The 20,388-nt window shown below is 42.9% G+C and overlaps 1 protein-coding gene across 8 annotated transcripts; it reads right to left on the reverse strand.

Moving 5' to 3' along the window:
• Nucleotides 1-425: 425 nt before the first annotated feature.
• On the reverse strand, nt 426-20,344 carry Xndc1n (XRCC1 N-terminal domain containing 1, N-terminal like). Of its 8 annotated transcripts, none has more exons than XM_021243274.2 (10): nt 20,257-20,344; nt 16,414-16,587; nt 13,638-13,779; nt 12,731-12,886; nt 10,560-10,738; nt 6,348-6,433; nt 5,478-5,650; nt 4,722-4,794; nt 2,161-2,285; nt 915-1,485 (listed from the first exon to the last, which is right to left on the reverse strand). In XM_021243274.2, exons 2-10 carry the CDS (start codon nt 16,456-16,458, stop codon nt 1,250-1,252), a joined length of 1,215 nt encoding a protein of 404 aa, XP_021098933.1. In that variant the 5' UTR covers nt 16,459-16,587; nt 20,257-20,344; the 3' UTR covers nt 915-1,249. The 8 variants fall into 8 exon arrangements, with proteins under 8 accessions (XP_087067984.1, XP_021098933.1, XP_087067983.1 ...); XM_087211857.1 differs by lacking the exon at nt 20,257-20,344 and adding an exon at nt 19,844-20,033; XM_013065026.3 differs by lacking the exon at nt 20,257-20,344 and adding an exon at nt 19,593-19,755.
• Between the last annotated feature and the right edge of the window lie 44 nt (nt 20,345-20,388).

The following is a 20,388-nucleotide window of genomic DNA, read 5'->3' on the forward strand; positions in this document are numbered from 1 at the left end:
AGGTAGGGACTGAAGGCTGAACTGCTCCTCTGCCTCCGACCGAACTTAGCATCCTCTTTCCTATTCACTCAAAACCCCGCCCTGGGATCTCCCTTTGCCGGGACCAGCTGCTCTCCCTCTGCCTGGTACCCTGGGGACCAGCAGAACTGTGTTAATGCCACACAACAAAATCTTCTGGGAAAGGGCAGAGTACATAGTTGCTCAAAGCAGGTAGAAGTAGAATTTGGAATATCATAGCTTGAGGGACCCTTAGACACTTTGGTCCAACTACTTCATTGTACAGCTGGGGACTGGGATTTGCTCACTGTCCTGCAGTCAAACCTAGCCTTCTGAGCATTCCTTAGTCAACCTATCTGGTTCCTATAACAGCTCTGTGAGGTGGATGAAGGATATTTTCTCTTTTTTGTTGTTTTGTTTTGTTTTTTGAGACAGTCTCATTCTGTAATTCAGCCTTGAATTTACTATGTAGGCCAGGCTGGCCTTGAATCTGTGGTGATCCTTCTGCCTCAGCCTCCCAAGTGCTCGGATTACAGGTGTAGGCCACCACACCCAGCCTAGGATATTTTCTCTTAAATTACTTTGGTTGTTTGTTTGAGACAATGTCATGCTATGTAGTCCAGGGTAGCCTCAAACTCACAATCTTCCTGCCTCAGTCTCCCAAGAAGCTGGGACTATAGGAACATGCTACCATGCCCACTTTTCTGATACGGACCTTAACTCTGGATCCAGCATAAATTATTTCCTAAAGTCACATAGCAGAGCTGTTACCTGATTCTACCTAGTATAGGAACCCACAAAGAATACTGAAAGTTAAATTCATGGGATTCTGGGTGTCAGTCTCATGCTCAAAACTCACTCTCATCTTCCCAGATCACCACAGGATCTTATCTTTCAGGCAGTAGTTTTCATTTGACTGGGCCTCAGTTTACCTTTCAGGAAAACGGGCACATGGGTGTGGAACATTCACCAAGGAAAAGACATTCTAGCTAGTGTCCCAAGGCCCTAGAGAGATCGCCAGTTCGACCGAGAAGTTCCAAAGGTGAAAAAGACAGAGCTGCCCTTGGGAGAACTGGGTGCTATGGTGACAGAGCCTTGACAACTAGAAAAGGAGAGCAAGCTGGGCCCAGAGGTGCCTTCAGGGCAGAGTCTGGCGGGAACAAGTGGCAGGAGGCAGAGCTGGAGGCCTGGCAACATCGGCCCTTCTCGGCTGGTGAGATCCACTCTCCAGTCTGTCACAGGCCCCTCTGGCTCAGGTCCGAAGAACTTCCCCACACAGGCTGGCGTGTTCTTCTACTTCGTTTGCTGCAAAGTGCAACTGGCAGATGGGACACTGGACCCAGCAAACGGATGGCGAACTCTCGGGGGAGGATACCCACAGCACAGATGGGGATGAAGACGGTGAGGAGGAGGGAGGCGCTGGGGGAGGCGGGGCGGTCTCTCCACAGGTAGCAGCATGCAGAGGAAGAATCTCAGCGCTGAAGGAGCCTGGAAGGAAAGGTGGAGGTAAATAAATTGGGTCGGTTCCTAGGACAGATGCCACCCCAAGAAATCTAAAGGGAGTATCTGCTGCCACAATGCAGCTATTCTTACAGGAAATTCACCACGGCTGTATATTTTACAGCCCAGAGACACTTTCATGTATCTGTCAAATATTTATCAAGTGTCTGCTGTGCCTGACAGATGCTAGGAGCTGGGGGACTGGAGTCCTTATGGAACATGGAGTCTAGCAGTAAACACAGCTAGGAACACAAAGGACAGGGATTCAAAGCAGAAGGTGCAAAGTGGGAGAGATTATCCGGGAAGATCAGAAAAGCCTTGGTTTAAAAAAATACTCTTTAACAAAGTCTTAAAGAATAAGCAGGATTTGGAGACAGTTATGAAGGAAACTCTCTCTGATAGGCTTTCAAATCACCTGGTTTCATGTTCTCCTGAGGGCAGAGCCCAGGTCTCTTCCTCAGCTTCGCCATCACAATGTGAGCAGGTGTTCAATACAGATTGTCCTGAACTGTATGTGACTAACAATACAGTTACAGATAGGGGAACTGCAGAGATGCCAGAGGCCAGCAGGCCAAATATGAATGTGTCTTGACATCAACTTCCGGATCTCCTGTTCCTCCCTCAAGTAGTGTCGAGTGACCACACAACCACCTCCTAGCTCACCTGCACAAACGGGGCACTGTCCCCTCTCCTGGACGCCAGTGATTTGGGTCTGGGGTTGGTATTCTCTTTGCCTTGCTCTTGCCTTTCCTCTCCTTTTTGATTGAGAGTTTGAGTTGGCTAGGGACCTGTGAAAAACAACAGTTAACAACCAGCAGGCTGGGTGTAGTGGCACACGTCTGTAATCCCAGTTCTTGAGAGGCTGAGACAGGAGGATCGCTCCAGGTTTGAGGACAGCCTAGGGTGTACAGTGAGTTTCAGGCCGGTCCTGAACCATATAGTGAGACATTGTTTCAAAAAAAAATAACCTCTCCCAAAAGAAACCCCCAAACAAAAACAACAACCAGCTATTGCTGGGTGTGGTGGCACATGCTTGTAATCCCTGAGAGGCTGAGGCTGCAGGATCCCAAGTTTGAGCTCAGGCTGGACAACTTAGTGAAACCCCTATCTTAAACCAAAAATGATACACACACACAAACACACACACACACACACACACACACACACACACACACATGATGAAGAGCTGAGGATGTGTCTAGGTTCAATCTCTGGTACTGCTAAAGAAAAAAATCCAAAAACCAAAACTGTCTATCAGTGAGAGGCCATAGGGGCCAAAAAAAGGAGCCTAGAATCAGGGCCTAGAATCATACAGAATGTTAATATGAAAGCTGTAGCCTTAGGTGGGAGTCCTGGCTCTCTCTTAAAATACCAGACTTGAAGGAAGTCATTTAACCTTTGAACATCTCAGAACAGAGCTCCTTTTACTATTCTCAGATGTTTCTGGGGGGACAGTACTGGGGACTGAACCCAGGACCTCACGCTCAGCCACTGAGGTACATCTCCAGCCCCTTTTAAATTTTATTTTGAGATAAGTCTTGCTCAGTTGCCCAGGATGGCCTCAAACTTGTGATCCTCCTGCTTTAGTCTCCTGAGCAGCAAGAATTACAGGCATGCACCATTGTGCCCATCTGTTTTCAGGTTTTTAATTATTTTAAAAAGTGAGATATTATGTAAATACCATTAAATTCATCCTCTAAGGAGTGAATTCAGAGTATTTATCAGGTTGAGTGACCACAACTAATTCTAGAACATTTTTATCGCCCTCAAAAGAAACTCCAGAACTTTTTAGCAGTCACTGTCCATTCCTCTATCCCTATAGTTCCTGGAAACCATTACTATCTTTTCTGTCTCTACAGATTTGTCATCTAGTCTGGACATCCCATATAAATGGACTCATGACATGTGGTGGGGGGATGCATTTTGGTGGTAGGGGACTTGCCTAGAACGCCCAGGATTCTGGGTTCAATCCTCAGAACTGAAAACAAAACAACAAACCCAGTATGTGGTCTTTTGTGATTGATTTCTTTCATTTAGTATGTTTGTAAGGTTCATCCACATTAGAATAGGTATTGGTACTGCATTCATTTTTCATGGATGAATAATATTTCATTATATAGATGAACATGCCATTGCACAGGAATACTACATTTTGTTCATGCATTCATTATATGATAAACATTTGTTTTAGATTTCAGGCTGCTATGAATAATGGTGCTAAGGCCAGGCACAGTGTTGGTACCTGTAGTCTCAACTATTGGGAAGGCTGTAGCAGGAGGGTTATGTGAGACAAGAAATTTAAATCCAACCTAGGTATCATAGAGACCCTGTCTCAAAACAAAAACAAACCAAAACAAAAATTAAAAATATAAACATAAAAATGAATAATACTGCTGTGTTTGTCTATATGTTTTTTGGGGGTTTTTTTGGTACTGGGAATCGAACTTGGGTACTTGCGTTTTCAAGCAGGTGGCGAAACCACTGAGCTAAATCCCTGGCCCTATCTATACGTTTTTAAATGAAAACTTGTGGGTATATATTAGGTCTAGAATCGCTGGGTCATATGGTAATTCCGTTTAGGTATTTTTAAGAATTGACAAGGTTTTCCCACTGGCAATATATGAGTCCCAATTTCTCTACATCTTTGTGAATACTTGTTATTGCCCATCTTTTTTTTTTTGGTACCAGGGATCAAATTCAGGACCTTATGCTTGAGAGGCAGGTGGCGGTACCACTGAGCTAAATCCCTGGGCCTCCTTTCTTTTGTGTGTGTGTGTGTGTGTGTGTGCGTGCGTGTTCCGAGACCTTCACAGTGAGCTACATCCCTAGTTTAAAAAACTTTTTTTAATTTTTATCTTGAGCACAGCCTAAGTTAAGTTGCCCAGGCTGGGCCAGATTTGTGATCTTCCTGCCTCAGCCTCCCAGAGTGCTGGGATTAGAGCCATGTACCACCATGCATGGCTAAGATTTAAATTTTGATGAAGTCCATGAGGGACTCGTCCTCAGACTCTGGTTCTGTAGGTTGCCTCCCTCCTAGCTTGAAGCCCAATGATAAGTGGACAAGGACATTTTCTTCTCTCCCCTTAGTTCTCAACTAAGAGATTGAGGTCCAGACCCAAGGTAATCTTTCCCTAACTGAAACAAGAGCAGGGGAAGGAGGACTGCTGTAGAGAGGTCCTAAGGTTTGGGGAGGTGACTTGGGCCTTGCATGTTGACCTACTCACCTTTGGTCCTGGATTTTCCGCCTCTTCTTCCTGCCCCCGTCATTCTCTGAGCTTTGCTCCTCTGTTCTGGGTTCTGTGTTAGAAATGCTCATTAAATCTAGATCATTAGGCCCAGGGATTTAGCTCAGTGGCTCCAACTCCTACCTCGAAAGCACAAGGTCTCAAGTTCGATCCCCGGTACCAAAAAAAGAAAATCTAGATCATTAACAAAAGGCCTTTGCATGGATGTCCCTTCTTTTAAGAATATTTTTTCTACCTTCTTTGCCTGCTTAATTCTTTCTGACTTTCCCTGGATTCTCAAATTTATTTTTTTATTTTTATTTTCTAATTTTTTGGTACTGGAGATCGAACTCGGGACCTTGAGCTTGTGAGGCAGGTGACAGAACCACTGAGCTAAATCCCCGGTCCCTGGATTCTCAAATTTAAATCTAGTTATCCTATTATGCTTTTCCTTCAAATACTTATTACAGTCACAGTTTTAGATTGCTTTAGGTGACACGGGCATGTGTCTCTTCATTAGGGTAGGAACACTGGTATCTATTTACTGTGGCACACCTGGGAACACACCAAGCCTGGCACATAAGACACGTTCAGTAAATATCTGTCAAATGAATGATAACAAAACCAACAATCACTATTTGGCTAGTTATTCAGAATTTATGAAACACCTGGTAGAACATTTAATATACGTCAAAGTGCTTTTGTCCCAGCAATCCCCAGCCTGTAGTAGATACCCTGTCCAAAATAGGGCCTCACCTGTACTCTTTGGGTGACTGGGACCTGGCTCTGTGTGGTTGTTCTTTGGCTTTTCCACAATGGCTGAAGGTGCCATTCGGGCAGCAGAAAGCACCATGCGGGCTGAACGCCCCTGAGGCCCTGGTTGAAACTGCTTTAGGAGATCCTTGAGCCCTGACATTTCCTTTCTGTTCCTGCAAAGAAACACAGCACTTAGTTCCACTCAGAACACAGATCCCATTCTGTTTTCCAAGTCAATGGCATTTCACTGAGAAAGTCAGTTTCATGTATAGATAGGGCTATAGGCCCAGAGCAGTGATGGCGAGCCTTTTAGAGAACACATGCCAAACTGCAACCCAAAACCCATTTATTTATCACAAAGTGCCAACACTCCAATTAAACCTGAATATTGAGCTGGGGATTTAGCTCAGTGTTTCCGCCACCTGCTTTGCAAGCGCAAGGACCAGTGTTCGATCCCTGGTACTATAAAAAAAAAAACAACCTGAATACTGAGGTTTTGTTTTTATTTTTTTGGTTTTTTTTGAGACAGGGTCTTGCTGTGTAGTTCAGGCTGGCCTTGAACTCATTATGTAGCCCAGGCTGGCCACGAACTTGAGGCAATCCTCCTGTCTCAGCCTCCTGAGTGCTGGGATTACAGGTGTGTGCCACCATGCCTTGCTAATACTGAGGTTTTAGTTTAGAAAAAACAACTCTACATTAACATCTTTTGTCTTAAAAACACAGTAACATGGATGCCATAGGTTCACCACCCCTGGCCCAGAGTATGATTAACTGGGGAACCCAGGTGAGGCTTGTGTGCCTGTGAGCAACATGGTAGCTTTTCTCTTCTAGGAGAAAGATCCAAGATGTCCACTCTTGGCAGTTACGTACGTTGGGGGATCTGGGAAGAATGTCCTCCGGATAGAAGGATTAGCCAGCCAGGGGCTAGGACCAGACTCCTGGGTATCAGAAGAGCCCTGAGAAGAAAATGGAAAAATATGGAATAGCAAGATTCACCACAAGGGGACACTGCCACCTAGGAGCTCAGCTTACTTAACTCATGAGTATCTCTGCAGAAACTTGTGTGTGGCATATCAACTAGTGTGCACAGACTCTTGAGTTCTAAGAGCTCAGATTCTGTGATTTTGTACATTTCACTCCCCAATGTTAAGGGTTTTGCCATGATCCAGCAATCCTCCAGGGAGAAAAGAATACACACTATTTGGAAAAACAGGGCCAGGGATTTAGCTTAGTGGTTTCACCGCCTGCTGTGCAAGCACAAGGATCCGAGTTCCATCCCCAGTACAAACAAAACAAAACAAAACAAAAACTATTTGGAAAAACAGGGCTATGGAGACTGATGTCATGTGCAAACTTTTGAAAAATCTCTCTGTATGTGTTATATATTAAATCTGCACATGTATAAAGTTGATGCACAAAGGTACAAAACTCAAATTATTTATCTTTGTTTATATACCTTTGTGAGAAACAAATTAGTCGTATGTATTTTTTTACACATACAAATTGTTCTACTTTGAACTATTTTGGGGCATTTTATCACTATTTTCTTCTAAATATTATTTAATAATATTGTTTAATTTCCAGTGTTTATTTTTATTTATTTTTTTGGTACTGGGGATCAAACTCAGGACCTTGTGCTTGCAAGGCAGGTGCCAGAACCACTGAGCTAATTCCCCGGCCCTACAGTGTGTTTATTTTGTGAACAACTGTGTTTGTGTGCAACTAAAAACCTATCAATTTTGGTCATTGTTTCTAGCCTTCTACAAAGACGTGTAGGAGTTTATGAATGTATGCATATACAGACACCACACTATCATCTCTACATAGATTTTATTTATGTGTACGCTATGATTTTTAAATTTTTCTGTCAAAATTCAGTTTGCCTGTCAATATTTCCTTTTTATTTTTCCAAATTTCCTTTTTTCTCTTAAATTAATACTTTTTTTATCCTTTAATTTTTAGCTCTGATTCTCTTCCATTATAGATTTTCTTTTTTAGCCCCCTGTGATATTGGGGATTGAACCCAAAGCCTTCACACTGAGCTGTATCCCCAGCCCTTTTTCATTTTTTATTTAGAGAGAGGGTCTCACTAATACACTAAGTTGCCGAAGTCTGGCTTGAACTTATGATCCTCCTGTCTCAGTCTCCCAATATGCTAGGAGTAAAAGTGTGTCCACCACACCTGGCCATTATAGATTCTTTTAAAGGTAAATATCTTTTTTGTAAAGTATGACTTTGGCCTCATTCTGAAAGCTTGAAAAGTATTTTTGCTCTTATTCACTGTTGAATATTTTAAAATTGTCATTATAACATCTTATTGGACCTAGCGTTACTCTAACACTGAGGTATAACCAGCCCAGAAGCATGAATTTTAGATTGAATACTACTAGAAAGTGTGACTAGATGGTTGCGTATAGTTATTTAACTATTTAACTCTAAATGAGATTAATCATTAGAAACTGAGCTTCTGAACACAGGCTGGAGCCAAGTGGCCTAGGTTCAATTGTACTTTCAAGATTTATTTAGCCATGAGATCTGGGACACCTTATTAAATTTCTCTGTGCTTGTTTCCTTACTAGAAAATTGGTGATCATAATATAGTAACTTTGTTTCACAAGGTTAAAAGCCATTATGTTTTGCTGTCACTGTACTACACCAATGAGAATGACACATTAGAGAATAAAAAAGCCTGTAACATTTTATTTATTTATTATTTATTTTTTGGTACCGGGGATCGAACTCAGGACCTTGCACTTGCGCAGCACGCGCTGGAACCACTGAGCTAAATCCCTGGCCCTGTAACATTTTAGACGATCTGAATTTATGAATGGAGTGTCATCATCAATGGTTTCTGTGCGCCAGCTGACTCTTGCAGGAATGTTTCAGGATCTCCTGAACCTACGGTCTCATGAAGCACCTGAGTGTAGGTTTGACTGCTGCTGCTATTCAATGTCTTGCTGACATTATGGCTCTGGAGTTGCTGACTCTTTCTCCTCAAGACCACCATGTCCCAGAAGGGTAGAGTAATTTAAATGGCCAAAATGGGAAAGACTGGGAAGCGCTTATTTATCCAAGTCCTGGTTTCCTGGAACAGTCCTGTGATACTTCTGTTGTCTTGGTGTAACTATTAATAGCATTCTCGGGCTGGGGAGTTAGCTCAGTGGTTCTGGCGCCTGCCTGGCAAGCACAAGATCACGAGTTCGATCCTCGGTACCAAAAAAAAAAAAAAATAGCATTCTCTCTTGCCCTCAAGGTGCCCCCATTTGGATGGTAAAATTTTACACAACTCTATCTACAACTTCCCCTGAAAGGTCATTTATGTAATGAACATTTGTACTAAAAACTGACTTTGTTGTAGGCAATGTTTTAGGTGCCAAGAATGCACTATGGAACAAGACAGTTCTCCAATCTCATAGTTTCCTTTTTGTTGAAAAGTCAGGATTGCAGAGATCTGGCTCCATTCAAGTTAGCTCCTACCACTGCGATATCAGAACCTGGTAGAGCACACTCCCCTGCCTCCATGGGTCCCTATACAGTTTTTAGCTTTCTTTTGGTACTGGGGATCGAACTTGGTTCCTTGCGCTTGCGCAGGAGGCGGCGAAACCACTGAGCTATATCCCCGGCCCCTAGCTTTCTTGATAATGGAAGAGCAAATCACACCCAAGCTTTACTTCTCTCCTAAGGCTGCACCACAAAAGCATCTACCCACATTTTCCCTGACCTAGTTCTATTTTCTCTCCTCAATGCCATTTCTTCTTTTCTCAGTAACCTCAATAAGAGGTTCTGTAAATTATGATTCTTTTTTTTTTTGGTACCGGGGATTGAACTCGGGTCCTTGTGCTTGTGCAGCAGGCAGAGAAACCACTGAGCTAAATCCCCAGTCCCAAATTAAATTCAAGTAACAGTTTTTTTTTTTTGGTACCGGGGATCGAACTTAGGTCCTTGAGCTTGCGCAGCAGGCAGCGAAACCACTGAGCTAAATCCCTGGCCCTCTATGATTCTTTTGATTGTCAAATGTTTGACATTTATTGTGTGTGTAGGAAGCAGCATGGTGTAATGATGACAGGAGACCTAATTTCTAGTCCCTACTTGGCTCTGATTCACTGAGTAACTCTGAATACATAAAAATTTCCCTGAGATGTAAAATGAAGTGGTTAGGATTTCTAAGCATTTTTTTAACCTCTATGATTCTATGATTCGAACTTTGTGTCATTGATTACACATTCATATTTGTTTGTGAGAGAATTATGGTGGAAGGAATTGACTTGGAAAGATAAACAGAGATACCAGTGAAAAGAAAGCAGCAGAAGCAGAGTTAAAAAAAAAAAAATCTTTCAAAAGCTTTAGGGGAAAAAAAACTTCCAAAAGCCTACCAAAAAAAAAAAAAAAAAAGAAAGAAAGAAAAGAAAAGGAGAAGAAAATATGAGAACTGGCTGAGAAAAGGCTAAGGAAACGGATAACCATGAGGTCATGAGGCCAGAAACCCACCAATCTTCTCTGAGGAGTACACACAGAGAGAACAAATGAGAGTTCCCGGCACGTATTCTAAAGATACAAATGGCTTTGAAAGGCAGGCGGGGAAGAGGACCATGACAGAGGGATTATAAGGGAGATTTGGGGCTTTCAGGTGCTGAAAGGAAAGTCTCAAGAAAGCTACAGCCTCCCAAGAACTTAGAAATAACGTATGAGTATTAGGTTGAGATGGGGTCTAAAAAGAATTTCATTATGGTTAAAGAACAAGTGGTTCCATAGCTTTGTGTACACTATCTTCCAGGCTCACTCACTTGCATCTTCCCTGTGTGAGAAAGGAAAGAGGAGTACCTTACTTCTACCTATAAGAAGGGGCACTAAGCTCACTAGTGGCTATATTTGTTTTATTTTGTTTTGGGTACCAGGGGTCGAACTTGGGACCTTGCACTTGCAAGGCAGGCGCCAGAACCACTGAGCTAAATCCCTGGCCCTTAGTGGTTTTATCTGTGTGTGTACGGGTGCATGTGTGCCCCTCCACAAGCACCTAGCTTCCTAACCAGAAACCTGCAAAGCAAAGGAAAACACTAAATGCTTGTCCCCCATAGTACACACCTGGCTCAGCTGGGAGCTCACAGGGGTCACATCACCTGTCACAGGCTTGTCCAAGGCATCCAGAGAGGAACGCACCTGCAGGAAGGCCAGGCCAAAGGGCTGATGCCGTGTGAAGGGCTGGGAGCAGGTCAGGCGAAGTCGATCCCATGACTCTCCTGAGGCTGGAGCCAGGAAATCATCTCAACGGAAAAAGAAAGAAAGTGAAGGAAAAGGGGAAGGATTAATGGAGGGTGAAAGGAAGAGAAGGTCAGTACTGAGGAAAGGAATGACAGAGGTGATAAGAGCAAACTCCAACAGGAGGAAGAATGGGGTTATCAGTAAATGTTTCCCTCAGGTTCAGGGATTGGTAATGCCAAGCAGGCCAGTCAGGGCCCTACAGACCCAGTTCCTTGCTTAGTGACCATCACTCTTCTGTCATGGTTCCATGCTGTTCCAAGCTTGGGAACATCCACATGCTACCTCTCCAAGGACCTCAGCAATATCATTTTAACAGGTGGTATCTGCATTGCTGAGGTCTGGGGAGACCACTCGCCCAGTAGATTATCTGAGATACTGTCCCTGCCTGGACCATAAGACCTCCACCTTCCTCACACTGCCACATGCCCTACAGCCGTGGTGGCATGAACTCATGGCCTGAGGAACCCTGTTACTGTGTTTTTCTTTTAAGGTAAAAGATGTTAATGTAGAGTTGTTTTTCTTAAACTAAAACCTCAGTATGCAGGTTTAATTGCAGTTTTGGCACTTTGCTCTGTACTCACAGTAGCAAATACCAACATCACAATCTCTTCACACCATCAGTTTTTCACATTCTTGTCAGCACCTCCTCCCCTTTACCTCACATTACAAACACCTCCCACTAAGACACAGGCAAATCCTTACTAGACTGTAAGTCTCTAGAGGCCAGGAGCTGGTCTCTGTTTCTTTTGTAGTGCCCAGTGAACAGAGATTAGTATAAACAGAATTCAAGAAACACTATGCTATCAAGGATAACCATCATATAGGCTTTATCATTTGTATAAACACTTATCCTACATCTGTACTCACACACATTTACATAAACAAAAATATAGTCACCAATAAGTATGTGCTCTGTACTATGCTCCATCAAATCATAAATATAATTAGTAGTTTACAAAAATGCCAAACTGTCACACATTCTTATGCAGAACTCACAGACTACTAACCAGCTTATTCCCCCAAAAGAGACAACTAAGCTGTTGTATTATAGGCACCTAAGTTAGGTTGAAATATTATTGGCATTAGACAGGGCTAGGCCCTAGAGAGAGCCAGTGGAGGAGATGAGACCATGTCACAACTCTGGCTGGAAGTGCATCTACTGAAGGCCAGGCCTCAAAATAAAGATGGAATGACCAGGCCTACATGCCTCCCTGAGGGATAAGCAATAACTTGAGATTATACTATAATTGGTATCACCTGGTCCAGCAAAGTCCAGGTAGACACTAGTCGCCCAAGTGAGTGACAGGGCATCTGGACTCATCCCTTTCCAAAAATGCTTTTGTTCTTTCCGTGTACCCTTGCTATGTGACCCACTTCCCTATTAGATCAATATTAGCTAAGGCTACACTTAAAATCTTATTGGTTGATTGTAGTTTGATCCATGTTGTACTCACCTTGTGATTTTTTTTTTTTTTGGTACCGGGGATCAAACTTGGGACCTTGTGCTTGTGAGGCAGGCGGTGGAACCACTGAGCTAAATCCCCGGCCCTCACCTTGTGATTTTGTACCCACCTCGTGATTTTGCTCTGAAAAACATTCTTTTTTTTTTTTTTTGGTACCAGGGATCTAATTCAGGTCTTTGCACTTGCGCAGCAAGCGGCGAAACCACTGAACTAAGTCCCGGCCCTAGAAAACATTCTTAGAGAAGATACCTCAGTGGCAACCCACTTTTGGGACCTCCCTGTCTCTCAGGAGCTATCTCTCAATGAATTTTTCCTACTCTTAACCTCTGTTGTTCCTGGAATTCATTCTTTGATTTCAAGGGACACGAATTGGGCGTGCCAGACACCTAGCAGGTTGGGAGTTTTATTTCTCTTATATCACTTGCCTAACTGTCTTCCCACAATCCACACCCAATGGCACTTATAGCCCTCTCTAGTACTGCATCTTTTTTTCTCAGGAACGTCCCCAACTTCTGCCTTGGCCCTCTTTACCATCTTTAAACATGCGGACCCCTGAGCGGTTCTTCCCCTGCTTTGAATCAGTGAGGGACATTAGCATGGTTGCAGGCAGCAGGGTGATGAAAGGTCTGTCGAGAGACCAGGAAGAACGGCCCACATCAATCTGCAGGAAAGCACAGCCACAGTTACCTGGGGACAAAAGGTTGAGAGGATAGGGTGATGGGGTGGTTGAATACAAGGGAAGGAAGAGGTCATCTCTCTAGACTTAGATGGAAGCCAGAAAGGTCTGGCAATATGTGGGGTTGCCCAGGGAACTAGTAACTGAGATGGGAGGAGATCTCAGCCCACTATGAAAATGAAAAGATTCTCTATGATCCTCCTACCCTGAAATCTTCCCTAATTGAAGAGACTTGCTGTCCTTTCTGTGCTCAGGCAGTGCTAAATTCTCTTATGTCCTTGCTAAGGAGCTCAACATCTTTCTGTCCTAAGAAAGCCGAGACCAGTGGTCTTTAAAAGCTCTCTGGGTTCCACAGAATTTTTTTTTTTTTTAATCCTAACCCTATCTATTCCAAAGAATCATAAAGTCAACCTTCTCAATCCTTAAACTACATACACTTCACCATTGCAGCAACCTGACACTAATATTCAGAAGTGTATGTAGATTCTATTTGTTGGCATTTATAATTATGCCAGTGTTCGAAAGCTTTACTCAGACTACACAGATCACAGCAAAGCAGGTACACTGTATAATGCAAGGAGCAACATTCATCGTGGAGTTCTCCAAACCCAAACTGCCCCAAGGGCAAAGGCCACATTTCTCCCTTACGATCAGGCAGGGCTCAGCCAGAATGGATTGAGACATCTGAGTGAAGTGGGTAGAAGGGAACATCAATCCCGTGTCTTCCCTCAGAGGATCCCAGGCCCCAGAGAACTCACTCACCTACATCGATATAACTAATGGGCACTGCCCTCTCCAGCTGCAGCTCCACTTTCAGTTGCCCACTCTTGTCCTGAGGGCAGCCAAGCCAAGGCCCCCTCTGACTGTCTGTGTTCAGCAAGTTCTCCACAGGATACTTGGGATCCTAAGGGAGAGACAGGAAGAGAAAATCAGGAACCTTACTGAGCCCAAGGGGAAAAAAGGATGTTCGTGAATAACAGATCCCTCAATTCCAAATCTTCTGTGGCATCCTAACATGATGGAAAGATACAGATGGGAATCCACAAGAACACAGGAATCAGGTGCCAAGTGGTTATTATAGAAGGGATTTTACCCTGATCTCACTTACCAGACTACCTCACTTAATTCTTTCTTTCGTTTTCTTTTTCTTTTTTTTTGAGACAGGGTCTCGCTGTGTAGTTCAGGATGGCCCTGAACTCAGTATGTGGCCCAGACTGGCCTCATATTTGCAGCAATCCTCCTGCCTTGGCCTCCCAAGTGCTGAGATTACAGGCATGTGCCACCATGCCTGGGTTACCTCACTTAACTCTCATGATGACTCTGAGGTGGTTACTATGATTATTTCTTAGTTAATAGATCAGTAAACTAAAGCTTAGGAAAGTTCTGAAACTTACCCAAGGCTAAACCAAATAACCAACCAAAGCACAATTCTTAGGTCTCTGAAACAAGAGATTTTAACCCATACTATACTGATGTCTTCTCATTTATAATACGTTTGCAAATTAATAGTAATATTACTATTACTATTAATAGCAATAGTAATAGCAATATTAATATAGGAGTAATATTAATACAGGAGAAAACCTGTTAGATGCCAAGTGTGCTGAGTTCTTGGTCTCACAATATGGAGGAATGAAGTGGTGAACCAAAGGAGGAAGATATGAAAGTTTCATTGGAACTAAGGGGAAGAAGAATAGCTTCTGGATTTCCAAGAAGGGATCCCAAAGAGATGACCATCACGGTCCTTTGTCAGGGGTAATTTACACAGCAAAGTCATAACATGGGTACAATGTGGGTCAAACTACAACCAACCTACAGGATTACAAGTATAGCTGCTTAGCTAATATTGACCCAATAGGGAAATGAGTCACCTGGCAAGCATACATAAAAAGAACAAAGGAATTCTTAGAAAAGGAGAGGTGTATGGGTGCAGGTGTTCTAGTCACCCACCTATGTGTCTGATGCCTCCCTGGGCACACTGGATCAGCTGGTACTAACTACACTATAATCTCAGATTGCTGTTCTCGCAGGCCTGGCCATTGCATCTCCATCCTGAGGCCTTGTTCTCTTCAGATTTGCCTCTAACCACAATTCTGATGTCTATTTTTTTGTGCTGACTTGAGGGCCTAATCCCTCTCTGACAGTATACTAATTTCTATCTAACTTAGCTGTCTTTAATAATATTCAGACACGGTTTTCAACCATGTTTGCTTCAGCAATAAAAACCTTCTTTTTTTTCTTTTGGTACTGGGGATTGAACTCAGGACCTTGCGCTTGCGAGGCAGGCAGCAAAACCCTTCTTTTTAACTGAAATTTTTTTTTCAACAAATGAAAGCACAGCTTTGGTTAAAGAATAGGGTGAGGAGGTAGCTAGAGAAATACTTGTCCCCACCTCCTTTCAAATTTTAGAGTTGGTCCCAACACAGAGTACAGTTTGAAAACTGTGATGTTAGAAGATAGCTAATATTCTCTAGTGTTTTACAAGGCTAAGACTCTATGAAGAAACTGTTCAATCTAGGCCTGGTGGTGCACTCCTATAATCCCAGCACTCTGGGAGACTGAAGCAGGAGGATGGCAAGTTTGAGCCCAGCCTGGACAACTTAGTGAGACTCTATTTATTTTGTTTGTTTGTTTGTTTTGAGACTCTATTTAAAAAAAAAAAAAGGCTTGTGATGTAGCTCAGTGTAAAGGCCCTGGACTCAATCCCCAGTAGGATAAGAATAATTTTTACTTTATTTCATTTAGAATAGAGGGCAATATAGTAGTTCCTAAAATCCTCTAATGGTCTCTCTGTGGTAATGGGTTTGACTTTCATAATGACTAGGAAGCGATATCGTCATTGGGACTCAGGGGCCAGGGATGCTCTACATCCCACCATGCAAATGATACTGCTGCAATGGACTTATGCCCCTAAAGTCCAATGGCACCCCTTGAGAAAGATCAAGGTAGGAGAAGAGGAAGAGGGAAGAGGAAGGGTAAATGGATGCAACAATGAAAGCAGAGAAAAGGGTGGGAGGTCTCTAAGAATCCCCACACTGGATAAACCCTGGGCCTAGGGCCTAGGACTAGTCAAAGAGGAATTACCAAAACTTTTAGGAAGGAGGCTGAGATCACTCTTGAGGTGGTTGTGATATCCTCACAGGTCAGAGATGACCTTGCAGGTTCTTAGCTCTCAATGACAGTGACCAAACCGTCCTTCTGGGACCCTTGTATAGATTCTGGGCCTCAGGACTTGCTATCTCCCTTTACACTCTGGGTAGAATTCTGAGGGTGCTTCTTTCTTTACCTTCAACTCCTGCGAATACTTTTTTTGTGCTTCCTGCATTACCCTGGGATCAACCTGAAGGCAAAGGATGTTTTTCCCTTTAGATTTTGGATCCTCAGAGAAGATACAATGTTCCTTCTATGAGGCTGAGAGTTTCCTGGATTCAATCCCTAGTAGGGCAAGTATACTTTTGGGCTTGGAGCCAGGTCTCATACTTTTTTTTCACTCCTTTTAGTCATCAAGAAAAAAACTCAGGCGTGTGGGTGAATATACCTGAGAGGAAAACGATACCACGTGGCTGATCTTCACAGGAGCCATGACAGGTCTACCAGCTATCCTAAGTGCAAGGCAAAATGCTTTCTCCCAAATTTCTTCTGTCACCACTTTGGCATAGACTATGTTTTGGTCTCATTAGTTTACAGAAGAATGAGGGTCCTCACATTATTCCTGAAAAAGAAAACAAGGAAAAATAAACCACTCATAGGGGGGCCGTAGCAGCTCATGCCTATAATACCAGCTCTTGGGAGGCCGAGGCAGTAAGACTGCCTTGAGTTTGACACCAGCCTGGATTACACAGGGAGTTCAACTACATAGTGAGACTCTCTCTCAAAACAAAACAAAGCAATAAACTACTTTTGACTATTCCTCTGATAATAGGAGTTGTTTGCCTCTCTCTTCCTCCTTTCCCCTTTCTCTCTTTCCTCCCTCCCCTTCCCTTTTCCTTTGCCTTATTTTTTGTTCCTTCCTTCTTTCCTATGGTAATGGGGATCAAACCCATGGCCTCAAGGATGAAGCACAACAAGCCATGAGCTACATCCCTAGCCTCCAGACCATTACTGATAACCACAATGGGCCTGATGGGTATGATGGGCAGGGAACAGACATGAAACACTTAATAAGACTCCAACAAATGTGAAACAACTGGAATCCAACCTCAAAGCAACAGAGCAGCAAGTATAAAATAATATATTAATAGGTTAATGTTGGATTTGTATGTAGGTGAGCTCCCAAGAGCATGAATTGTACCTTAAATCATTCATCTTTAGATCCCTAGAGCCTAGCACATAGTATGGATGGGCAACAAATATTTAATTAAGTATATGATACAACTCTTTTTGTTCTGTTTAGTGAATAATTTTAAATTAACTTTTAATTAGGTTATTTCTCTATTACAAATCTTCCATGGCTTACGGATGTATCCAAATCCCCTCCTAACTGGAAGTACTTAAATATTAATTGAGCTTGGCCCCTCGAAACAGGTAAGACAGAGAGATGTAATTTGGCTCAGAGTGTTGGAGGATTCAGTCTGTGGTAGCTGGCTCCAAGGCAGAAACACCATTAACGGAGGAGCGAGGTGGAGCAAAGATGCTTATGCTTAGTTCATGGCTTTGAGGATGCAGAGCAAGTGAATAATGCCAAAGAGGAAGCAGCAAGGGGTGAGACAAAGACCTCAAGGCCACACTTCGATGACTCACTCAGACACCCTCAGAAGTATGCTCCACCAATCCCTGGGGCGGATTCCAAGCCAGTCAAGTTGATACCCTACGCTAACTACATGCTAACTACGACGTATATGCAAATATTTCAAAATCTGAAAAAAACTGAATTGGAAACACTTCTGGCTCCAAATATTTCAGATAAGGGATATTTCACCTGTGAATGTTTGTCATTTGATGTGAAAAATTCTACCATCTCTCATCACCAACAAATGGATGTCTGATTTACCAGTCCCCAAACCATATTCTTGGCTTTAGGACTCTAAGTGTTAATTGTAGCTATTTAATCTAGTTAATATTTTGGGGAACTGTCTAGTAGGTACCAGTATTGCATTAGGTGCTGGGTATACAGTGGTGAATGCACAAACGTTTGTATAAAGTTCATCATCTATCAAACTGCTAATAGTTCACAAAGGATTAAATTCTTTCAGACATCCTTGCCCTTATAAAAGTGGTTGTCTGTTATCTGGTAATTGCTTGTTTGGCCTGTGTTCCCCCTTGTTATATACAGAGGTTTCTGAGACTATGGATCCTTGTCATGCTCATCTTTTCTTACACCTCAGAGATGGTCTGAAACACAGTAGGCATCAGTAAACATCCATTGAAACAGTGGTCTATCATCCCAATCAGAATTTCAGCAGACCTGGGTACCATGACAAATTCATCAACCAGTAATGGTTTAGGGGCTGGGGTCCTGAGTTCGATCCTTGGTACAAAAAAAAAAAAAAAAAAAAAGAAGGAAAGAAACTGCTAAGACAATTCTAAAAAGAAAGCTCAAAGAGTCAGAGTATCAAATCCTTTGAAAAAAATTATAGCGTTACATAATTAAAACACTGTCTATAAAAACCAGCAAATAGATCCTAGAAACAAACTCATAGATAGGAACTACAAGCTGTTAATTATAATTATAGAGCAGGATCATGTTTCTGTCAAAAAAGATGAGTAGATGGTATTCAGAAAAGTAGTTGACAATGTGAAGAAAAATGAAAGTATACCCTCCCTTCTAATATATTTAAAAAAGGATACCTGAATAGATTAAAACATGAATAACAGTACTTGAAGATAACATAAACCATGAAAAAGGATACTTATTCAGAATACATATTTTTAAAAACTACAAGTCAATAAGAATAGGGGAAGGGCCGTGAATTTAGCTTAGTGGTTTTGCTGCTGGCCGCGCAAGCGCAAGGACCCAAGTTTGATCCCCGGTAGCAAAAAGAAAAAAAAGAAAGAAACTGAGTTCGAAAGAAAAAAAAAGAAAAGAAAGAAATCGAGTTCGATCCCCAGTAAGAAAGAAAGAAAGAAAGAAAGAAAGAAAGAAAGAAAGAAAGCAAGCAAACCATAAAAAACAGGGGAGAAGACATAAACATACAATTCACCTATGATGAAATATGAATGACCAAAAACTCATATAAAAAACCCTCAGCGTCTCTGGTAAAAAGGAAATTGCAGGGCCGGGGATTTAGCTCAGTGGTTCTGTCGCCCGCCTTGCAAGCGCAAGGTCCCGAGTTCGACGCCCGGTACCAAAAAAAAAAAAAAAGGAAAGAAAGAAAAAGAGGCAAATAGATCATGTCGATAGTCAATCTGGGATGACAGGATTACAGTGTTTATAACCCTCTGTTAAGAAGTTTCATACGATAATTCTTTGTTGTTTTAAGTAAATGAGGTATCTGTAGATGGTATAAATATTACTCTGTAACTTCCTGTTGGCCCCCAAATAAAGTTGACTGGCGCTTTAGGCTTTTGTGAGCCCACAGGTCGTCCTAGTCCTATTCTTTAGGTAGATCCAGCCCAGGGGGCGTGTGTGTGAGCTGGGGCTACAAGCTTGTCTGGTACCGAAGTCTGAAGCACAAAGAATGAAGGTATATGAGGGAGTGGGGTGAAAGGAATAAGGCATACAGGAAGGTGAGTAAGAGTATGAGCTGGCGACGCAGAATGTGGGTAGGGAAAGAGTACCGCGTGGTGCTAAAGGGTCTGGCAGCCTAAGTAAAAAGCAGTCCGGAGGCTGTGCGGGTGCCGCGAGGTTCCTCCGCTCTCAGCTGCTCTGTCCGCTCTTTGATGGCCACCCTTTCTTTCTTCCTTTCGGTCACTCCTCTTCCAACCAACAAATCCCTACGTTTCTGGTCCAGGACCTCGACTCTCAAGAAATCACAGGCGTCCCAAATCTGGAGCACAAACCCATTCTCCCGCCAATTCCGCCCTCTGACCTCAGTCTTCTGACTGCCGAGTACCACTCTCCGCCTCCCGAAGCTCAGGAATTCGTTCTGGGGCCCAAAGAAGCTGCTATTTCTGGAAAAAAACCCACAAAAAACCAAGATTCCCATAGAGGCAAGAAAGCAGGTGCTACAGGTAGAGAAGTACATGTGGTGTGTTTTAATGAATATTCTCATTCATTACAATTCTCCCGTCGAGAGAGCACAATTTAAACTTCCGGGTCATATTCCGTGCAGCGTGGGAAATGTAGTCCTCAGTTACCACGCCGCACTCCTTAGAGCTCAAGTGAGGGAGCTTCGCAAAAGTTCTCACTTAGGGACTTTCCCCTTTGGCTTTCCAAATGGGACAATTTGTGAAATATTTGCACTAAAAATAATACAAGCCAAATTTTTAATTATCCAAGTACCTGTCCCGCCGAAGCTTTGAAGTACACAGGAATCCTCCTTCTTTAACACTGAAGCGAGTAGTTGATAGACGGTCTCTTGGTCCCTGACAGGTCCTCGCCAATCTTGATGCTCCGCCCCCTCTGCTGGAGTCC

Source organism: Heterocephalus glaber, unplaced genomic scaffold (genome assembly GCF_053883595.1).
Source record: "Heterocephalus glaber isolate CG9 unplaced genomic scaffold, H.glaber_assembly_v1.0 deba00001428, whole genome shotgun sequence".
Lineage (NCBI taxonomy): Eukaryota > Metazoa > Chordata > Mammalia > Rodentia > Bathyergidae > Heterocephalus > Heterocephalus glaber.